Raw genomic sequence first — 9,651 nt, 5'->3', positions numbered from 1 at the left:
CTCTCTCTCTCCGTGCCCCCTGCCCCGCTGGGCCGGGCCGGGCCCCTCTCTCTCTCCGTGCCCCCTGCCCCGCTGGGCCGGGCCGGGCCCCTCTCTCTCTCCGTGCCCCCTGCCCCGCTGGGCCGGGCCCCTCTCTCTCTCTCCGTGCCCCCTGCCCCGCTGGGCCAAGCCGGGTGGGCCGGGCCGGGCCCCTCTCTCTCTCCGTGCCCCCTGCCCCGCTGGGCCGGGCCGGGCCCCTCTCTCTCTCCGTGCCCCCTGCCCCGCTGGGCCGGGCCCCTCTCTCTCTCTCCGTGCCCCCTGCCCCGCTGGGCCAAGCCGGGCCGGGCCCCTCGCTCTCTCTCCGTGCCGCTGCGGTGCCCTTACCCATGCGGATGTCGACACTGGCCGACGCCACACTGGTGCCATAGTTGAAATCATCTTCGATGGACGATCGGGGATAGGGATCCATCATTTCCCAAAACAACAGATTCCCAATAACTACTTCCGAGGTCACCCGCTGACCTTTCCCTGTGGCGCAGTCTGATCCCAGAGCAGCACAGCCTTCCCTAACCTCGCCCTAAACCCAGCAAATCAAATACTGAAGCAAAATACTATCGCTGCTACAATGCTTCCAGTTTGTTGCTTTGTTGGTTCGATTTTTAAAAATTCTTTCTTCCGTTTTAACAGCTGCAGTGCAACCATTTACACCTTAATTTGACACATCTTTTGTTTGTGTGCTATATTCATCACTAACCCACTCTGTGAAACATTTCATCATTTAATTTCTGACCTGGACCCTATCGTTTTACACAGACTTTCCCTTTTGTTTCTTTGTGCTGCACCTTCCACTTCCTCACCAATTGCATTTATCTTTCCCCAATTCTGAAGAAGAGTCATTGCCCTGGAACTTTAATTTCCCTTGACATTCAATTGCATAAGCATTATAAAATTCGCTATTAACATCCTGGGAATGATCATTGACCTGAAATTGACTTGAACTAGCTGTTTAAGTATATATGGTTACAACAGCGTATTAGAATTTATTGTCATATGTACTCAAATGCATATGTTGTCATTCCTATCTTAGGTACAAAATCTTAAGTATAAAGTACAGAAATAAAGAAACAAAAGTTGAACGTCACATCCTCTTTAGTATTAAACAGAAAAGCAAAGAAATAAGGTTAAAAGTTCAACTGTCTTTTCTAAGTTGAGAGTGTGTTGCTTCTCCCCAGCCCCCCCATTTATCTCTCCATCCCCAAGACTCCCCCATGCTCATTCCTGATGAAGGGCTCCAGCCCGAAACGAGGACTCTCCTGCTCCTCGGATGCTACCTGACCTGCTGTGCTTTTCCAGCAACACACTGTCAACTCTGATCTCCAGCATCTACAGACCTCACTGTCCCTGTCTTTTCTAAATGCTGAGTTTGCACTCCCTGTTTTGAACTGCTCTCCAGGAGACCTCGGGCTGATTGCACTCACCATTGTCACAAATGCCAGCGGATATCCCTCACAGCCATTCTGGGCTTGCTCCTCGTGCATTTGGCTTGATCTCCAACCACCAAAGCCCCAATTCTAGGCTCCCAACCACTGCCATGCAACTGACGTTAGGGTAAAGGAAAGACCTTTTAGAAAGGAGATGAAGAGAAACTTCTTCAGCCAGAGAGTGATGAATCCATGTAATTCATTGCCACAGATGGCTGTGGAGGCCAGGTCATTGAGTATACTTAAGACTAAGATAGGTTCTTAATGATCAAGGTTTACTGGGAGAAAGCGGGAGAATGGCTTGAGAAACATATCAGCCATGATTGAATGTTGAGCAGACTCGATGGGCTGAATGGCCTAATTTCTGCTCCTATGTATTATGTACCTCTAGCTGAACACCAAAGTCCTGATCTGCACCCCTAACCGTTGCCATGCTCCAGACCTGATTAAGCTGCAATGCCATCATCACTGCTATCTCCACGACTGATCTCTCGCCAGAAGGTAAATTCAAGTTCCGCTGCGCTTGCCGAATCTGCAGATGCCAGGAAACCTGAAGCTGTCGCTCTCAATGCTGCCTTGGATACCAGCGGATCTCTCCTGCTCCCATATTTGGCTCATTTTCCTTGCAATGGCTCGATCTCCCACACGCTGTGATCACTCTCCTCCACACTGCACTACTCACTCTCCACAAGATCATAGAATCGCAACAGTGTGGAAGCAGGCCATTTGGCCCATTGAGTCCACACCGATCCTCTGAAGAGCAACCCACCCCTTACCCTATCCCTGTAACCCTGCATTTCCCACAGCTAATCCACATATCCTGCACATCCCTGGTCACAATGGGCAATTTAACATGGCAAATCCACCTAACCTGCAAATCTTTGGAGTATGGGAGGGAAACAGAGCACCCAGAGGAAACCACAGGGAGAATGTGCAAACTCTACACAGTCACCTGAAGGTGGAATTGAACCCAGGTCCCTGGCCATGTGAGGCACCGGTGCTAACCGCTGAGCTACCATGCTGCCATAAGAAGGTAAGTCAATTAAAATAAGAAAACAGTGAAAGAAGAAAAAAATAATAAAAACAAACACAGCAGATAAGCTCTGAGCAGGAGCCCTCCACTGTGCTTCTACTCCACCGCCATCTTGGATCATAGTAAAAAAAATCAAAATGCTACAAATTCTGTGGCGAGAAACTCATCTACAGACACCACAAATCATGTCCACCAAAGCACAAATCGGGAGTGTGATGGAATACATGGATGATTGCAGCTCCAACAGCACTCAAGAAACTCAATATCCTCGGAAACAAAGCTGCCACTTGATCAACCCCTGTCACCACTTGCAAATTATTGCGGGAAGACAGGAGAATACAAAAAAGTTAAGAGTGGATAAAGATCTGGCAGATAGAGTTTTATATGAGAAAATGTGAAATTGTCCATTTCGGCAAGAAGAATTAAAAGAAGCATATCTAAATGGTGAAAACTTGTAAGTTTGAGATGTACAGGGATCTCAGTGTCCTCATACATGAATCACATAAGGTTAATATGCAAGTACAGAAAGTAATTAAGAAAGCACATAAATGTCGTCATTTATCTTGAGGGATATTGAATACAAGATAGAGAAAATATGCTTCAGTTGTATAGGGTATAGCGGTGGCTCCATTTGGAGAATTGTTTACAGGATTGGTACCTTATGTAGGGAATAATGTAAATGTGTTGGAAGCAATTTAGAGAAGGTTTACCAGACTAATAACTGGAATGTGTGCATTATCTAATGATGAAAGTTTTGACATTGCTAAACTTATATCTACTAGAGTTCTGAAGACTCAGGGTCAAGTTTATTGTAACGTTTAATGTTTATTGTAAGAAATTGAAGAGTCATGACAGGGTACATGTGATTTGAAGAGAAAATTATATTAATGATTTAGCTGAGGGAACTAAGTGTAATATTTCCAAGTTTGCAGACGATGCAAAGCTGGGTGGATGAGCTGTGAGAAGGATACAGTGAAACTTCAGAGTGATTTGGATGACTCTGTGGACGGCACGGTGGCACAGTGGTTAGCACTGCTGCCTCACAGCACCAGAGACCCGGGTTCAATTCCCGCCTCAGGCGACTGACTTTGTGGAGTTTGCACGTTCTTCCCGTGGCTGCTTGGGTTTCCCCCAGGTGCTCCCGTTTCCTCCCACAGTCACAAAGATGTGCAGGTAAGGTGAATTGGCCATGCTAAATTGCCCGTAGTGTTAGGTAAGGGGTAAATGTAGGGGTGTGGGTGGGTTGCGCTTCGGCGGGTCGGTGTGGACTTGTTGGGCCGAAGGGCCTGTTTCCACACTGTAATGTAATCTAATGTAATCTAATGTAATGTAATCTAATGGATGGCCAAATACATGCTGGATTGAAATATAATGTGGATAAATATGAGGTTATCCAGTTCTGTAGCAAAAGCAGAAAGGCAGATTATTTTCTGAATTTTGATTTATTGGGAAAGGAGGAGGTGCAACAATACCTGGGTGTCCTTGCATACCAGTCCCTGAAAATAAGCATGTAGGTGCAGCAGGCAGTGAGGAAGACAAATGGCATGTTGGCCTTGTGGTGATGCTACTCCTTTAACAAGGTTATGGTGTCCTTGCTTTTTTTTTCAGGAGGTCATAAAAGACACAGACTCAGAAAAGTCTGAGTTTGAAAGGTTTTAGGGCCAGTTTGATTATAGCTAACAGATACTGCCTCAGGTAAAAGGCTTTTAAGTTTAAAAAAAAACTTGTACAATGAAAGGGGAGTAGATAGTTCTCCCAGCTCAGCTTTTCTCTGGTTGGATTTGGTTTTGGCAGTCTGGCTATTCACTGAAGGCAGTCAGGCAGGTATACAATCTGCTGGACACAAAGAAGCAGATCCATGCTAGCTCTCTCTCTCACTGACCTCTCTCTTGTAAGACCCTGTGTTTAATTTTACCTTTTGTGCCAAGGAGTGTTTATGGGGATTTTTGCAAGTATTTGGAACAGGATCATTAAGTTGGGATAATCTGTTGGGTTTTCAGATAGGAGTTATTCAGTATTCTGTTCTCTTTTGTAGGTGTTTCATTCAGTAATCTTGTAAATAAATTCTGTTTTGTTGAAAACTATGTGGTTTGACCAGCTGCATCCCTCCTGGAATATCTATGTTACACTTGCTTAAAACAACTAGCAAAGTTAGAATCTGGGCTACTTTCTTGAAATGTTTTGAGGGAGTCTGGCCTCGTCCATAACGGACTTCATAATGAGAGATTTTGCACAGAGGAACAAAGATGCCATGCTGCAATTGTACAGGGCCTTGGCGACACCATAGCTAGAGTATTGTGTGCAATTTTGGTCTTAACTAAACAATAATGTTCTGGTTTTGGAAGGAGTGCAACAGAGACTTATTGGACTGATCCCTGGCATGGGAGAAGTGATGAAAAGAAATTAGATCGGTTGGAACTATATTTAGAAGAATGAGAAGGGATGACATAGAAACTGATAAAACTCTGACAGGAATAGACAGGGTAAATGCAAAGGATGTTCCTGATGATTGGAGAGCCCAAAAGAAGTATTCAAGTTGAAGGATTGGCGGGCGGTGGGGGTCGGTCTTTTAAAGCAAAGATGAGAAGAATTTCTTTAGCTAGAGAATGGTGAACCTGCAAAATTCCCTGACACAGGAAACTGTTTAGGCAAGACATTGAAGACTTTCAAATAAGATATAGTTTTATATATACTTAGGACAAAAGGAATGAAAGGATATGGGAGAAAGCTGGAAAAGGTACTGAGTTGGATGATCAGCCATGATGACCATGATCATGGCCTACTTCTGCTTCTGTATTGTATGTTTCTAATTTATTTTGTACATAGTAGAAATTTTTGATGTTTTTGTAACAATACCAAATAAGCAGATTGTCCAAAATTGTTGTTTTCCTTTCATGCAATGAGTAATGCAATTCAATAATATTATTTTCATGAAATGGATAGCAGTGAAATAAATTGAGAAATGAACTTCATAGTAGCAAACTTTCATTTTTAGATTTTACAAAAACACCACTTAAAAATACCCATTTTTAACCAGGTCAGTAGCATGGTGGATAAGAGCGGGTTTATGTCTGTTGCCTGAAATAAAAGACTTGAATAAGAAATTATTAGCAAATAAGCATATAACTTGGAGGTAACCTTGTATCAGGGAGCAATGACAAAGGGAATGTTGTCTTTATTGGAGAGACAGTTTTTCGCCAGATACATGAATGACCTAGATCCTAAGGTATAAAAAGTTGTGGATTCAAATGTTAAAAGTAAGAAATTAGAAAAGGCACAGAAGTAATGAGTTATAGAGTCATAGAGATGTACAACACAGAAACAGACCCAACTCGTCCATGTCAATTAGATATCCTAACCTAATCCAGTCCCATTTGCCAGCACCCGGCCCATATCCCTTTAAACCCTTCCTACTCATATACTTATCCAGGCGCCTTTTAAATGCTGAAATTATACCAGCCTCCACTACTTCCTCCGGCAGCTAGTTCCATACATGCATGACCCTCTGCGTGAAAAAGTTGCCCCTTAGGTCTCTTTTATATCTTTCCTCTCTCACCCTAAACCTATGCCCTCTAGTTCTGGACTCCCCCATCCCAGGAAAAAGATTTTCTCTATTTATCCTATCCATGCCACTCATGATTTTATAAGCCTCTATAAGGTCATCACTCAGCCTCCACGCTCCAGGGAAAACAGTGCCAGCCTATTCGGCCTCTTCCAAGAGCTCAAATCCTCCAACCGTGGCAACATTCTTGTAAATCTTTTCTGAAACCTTCCAAGTTTCACAACATCCTTACAATAGGAAGGAGACCAGAATTACACGCAATATTTTTAAAATAGCCTAATTAATGTCCTGTCCCATCGCAATATAATCTCCCAACTCCTATACTCAATGTTCTGACCAATAAAGGAAAGCGTACCAAACGCCTTCTTCACTATCCTATCTACTTGCAACTTCACTTTCAAGGAATATGAACCTGCACTCCAAGGTTTCTTTGTTCCGCAACACTCCCCAGGATCTTACCATTAAGTATGTAGGTCCTGGGAAGATTTGCTTTTTCAAACTGCAGCATGTCACATTTATCTAAATTAAACCCCATCTGCCACTCTTCAGCCCATTTGTCCATTTAATCAAGATCCCTTTGTACTCTGAGGTAAACTTCTTCATTCTCCACTACACCTCCAATTCTGGTGTCATCTGAAAACTTACTAACTATACCCCTAGGTTCACGTCCAAATCATTTATATAAATGACAAAAATGTAGAGGACTCTGCACCGATCCTTGTGGCACTCCATTGGTCACAGGCCTCCAGTCTGAAAAACAACCCTCCACCGCCACCCTCTGTCTTCTACCTTAGAACCAGTTCTGTATCCAAATGGCTAGTTCTCCCTTTATTCCGTGAGATCTAACCTTGCTAACCAATCTCCCATGGAGAAGCTTGTCAAACACCTTATTGAAGTCCATATAGATCACGTCCACCTGTCTTGCCCTCATCAATCCTCTTTGTTACTTCTTCAAAAAAACTCAGTCAAATTTGTGAGACATGATTTCTCATGCACAAAGCCATGCTGACTATCCCCAATCAGTCTTTGCCTTTCCGAATACATGGAAATCCTGTCCCTCAGGATTTCCTCCAACAACTTGCCTGCCACCAATGTCAGGCACACCGGTCTATAGTTCCCTGGCTTGCCCTTACCACCCTTCTTAAACAGTGGCACCACGTTAGCCAATCTCCAGTCTTCCCGCACCTCACCTGTGACTATCGATGATACAAATATCTCAGCAGGGCTTAGCTTCCCACAGAGTTAAGGGTACACCTTATGTCCTGGGGATTTATCCACTTTTATGCATTTCAAGATATTCAGCACCAATTCCTCTGTAATATTTAAGATGTCACCATCTATTTCCCTACATACTAAATCTTCCATGTCCTTTTCCACAGTAAATTCGCTTAGTATCTCCCCCATCTCCTGTGGCTCCACACATAGGCTGCCTTGCTGATCTTTGAGGGGCCTTATTCTCTCCCTAGTTATCCTTTTGTCCTTATTGTATTTATAAAAATCCTTTGGATTATCCTTAGCTCTATTTGCCAAAGCTATTGTGTACAGTTCTGGTCACCGCATTATAAGAAGGATGTGGAAGCTTCAGAAAGGGTGCAGAGGAGATTCACTAGGATGTTACCTGGTATAGAAGGAATGTCTTATGAGGAAAGGCTGAGGGCCTTGAGGCTCTTCTCGTTAGAGAGAAGAAGGTTGAGAGGTGACTTAATAGAGACGTACAAGATAATCAGAGGGTTAGATAGGGTGGACAGGGAGAGCCTTTTTCCAAGTATGGGAATGGCAAACACGAGGGGACACAACTTTAAAGTGAGGGGAGATAGGTATAAGACAGATGTCAGAGGTAGTTTCTTTACTCAGAGAGTAGTAAGAGTATGGAATGCTTTGCCTGCAACGGTAGTAGATTCGTCAAGTTTAAGTGCATTTAAGTCGTCATTGGACAGGCATTTGGATGTACATGGAATAGTGTAGGTGGGATGGGCTTTAGATTAGTATGACAGGGCGGCACAACATTGAGGGCCGAAGGGCCTGTACTATGTTCTATGTTCTACCTCTGCCTCAGGCAACTGTCTGTGTGGAGTTTGCACATCCTTCCTGTGTCTGCGTGGCTTTCCTCCAGGTGCTCTGGTTTCCTCCCACAATCCAAAGGATATGCAGGTCAGGTGAATTGGCTATGGTAAATTGCCCATAGTGTTAGGTGAATTAGTCAGGGGTAAATATAGGGTGGGGGAATGGGTCTGGGTGGGTTACTCTTCGGAGGTTCAGTGTGAACTTGTTGGGCCGAGTCATAGAGTCATAGAGATGTACAGCATGGGAACAAATCCTTCGGTCCAACCCGTCCATGCCGACCAGACATCCGAACCCAATTTAGTCCCACCTGCTAGCACCCAACCCATATCCCTCCAAACCGTTCCTATTCATATCCATCCAAATGCCTTTTAAATGCTGCAATTGTACCAGCCTCCACCACTTCCTCTGGCAGCTCATTCCATACACGTACCACTCTCTGTGTAAAAAAGATGCCCCTGAGGTCTCTTTTATATCTTTCCCCTCTCACCCTAAACCTATGCTCTCCCATATGGACTCCCCCACCGCAGGGAAAAGACATTGTCTATTTATCCTATCCATGCCCCTCATAATTTTGTAAACATCTATGAGGTCACCTCTCAGCCTCCAACACTCCAGGGAAAACAGCCCCAACGTGTTCAGCCTCTCCTTATACTTCAAATCCTCCAAACCTGGCAGAATCCTTGTAAATCTTTTCTGAACCTTTTCAGGTTTCACAGCATCTTTCTGATAGGAAGGGGACCAGAACTGTACACAATATTCCAACAGTGGCCAAACCAGACCTGTACAGCCGCAACATGACCTCCCAACTCCTGTACTCAATACTCTGACCAATTAAAGAAAGCATATCAAACGCTTTCTTCACTATCCTATTTACCTGCTACTCCACTTTCAAAGAGCTATGAACCTGCACTCCAAGGTCTCTTTGTTCAGCAACACTCCCGAGGACGTTACCAATAAGTGTATAAGTTCTTCTAAGATTTCCTTTCCCAAAATACAGCAACTTGCATTTATTTGAATTAAACTCCATCTGCCACTTCTCAGCCCATTGGCCCATCTGATCAATACCCCCTATTGTAATCTGAGGTAACCTTCTTCGCTGTCCACTACACCTCCAATTTGGGTGTCATCTGCAAACTTATGCTCGGATCCAAATCATTTACATAAATGACAAAAAGTAGAGGACTCAGCATCGACCCTTGTGGCATTCCACTGGTCACAGGCCTTCATTCTGAAAAACAACCCTCCGCCGCCAACCTCTGTCTTCTATCTTTGAGCCAGTTCTGTATCCAAATGGCTAGTTCTCCCTTTATTCCGTGAGATCTAACCTTGCTAACCAGTCTCCCATGGGGAAGCTTGATTCTTGATTAGTGGTGCTGGAAGAGCACAGCAGTTCAGGCAGCATCCAAGGAGCAGCGAAATCGACGTTTCGAGCAAAAGCCCTTCATCAGGAAGAAAGACAGTGAGCCTGAAGCGTGGAGAGATAAGCTAGAGGAGGGTGGGGGTGGGGAGAAAGTAGCATAGAGTACAATGGG

General features: G+C 44.3%; 1 protein-coding gene across 1 annotated transcript in view; it reads right to left on the bottom strand.

Moving 5' to 3' along the window:
• Window positions 1-773, bottom strand: part of tmbim4 (transmembrane BAX inhibitor motif containing 4) — an 11,420-nt gene extending 10,647 nt beyond the window's left edge. Inside the window, exon 1 of the mRNA XM_043709643.1 lies at window positions 364-773. Within this exon, the coding sequence (XP_043565578.1) occupies window positions 364-451 (88 nt within the window). The 5' untranslated portion in view covers window positions 452-773. The remainder of the gene's footprint in view (window positions 1-363) is intronic.
• Between the last annotated feature and the right edge of the window lie 8,878 nt (window positions 774-9,651).

The sequence above is a fragment of the Chiloscyllium plagiosum genome, chromosome 19 (assembly GCF_004010195.1).
Source record: "Chiloscyllium plagiosum isolate BGI_BamShark_2017 chromosome 19, ASM401019v2, whole genome shotgun sequence".
In the NCBI taxonomy this organism is placed as follows: Eukaryota; Metazoa; Chordata; class Chondrichthyes; order Orectolobiformes; family Hemiscylliidae; genus Chiloscyllium; species Chiloscyllium plagiosum.
This window is presented reverse-complemented; position numbering and strand designations above follow the sequence as displayed.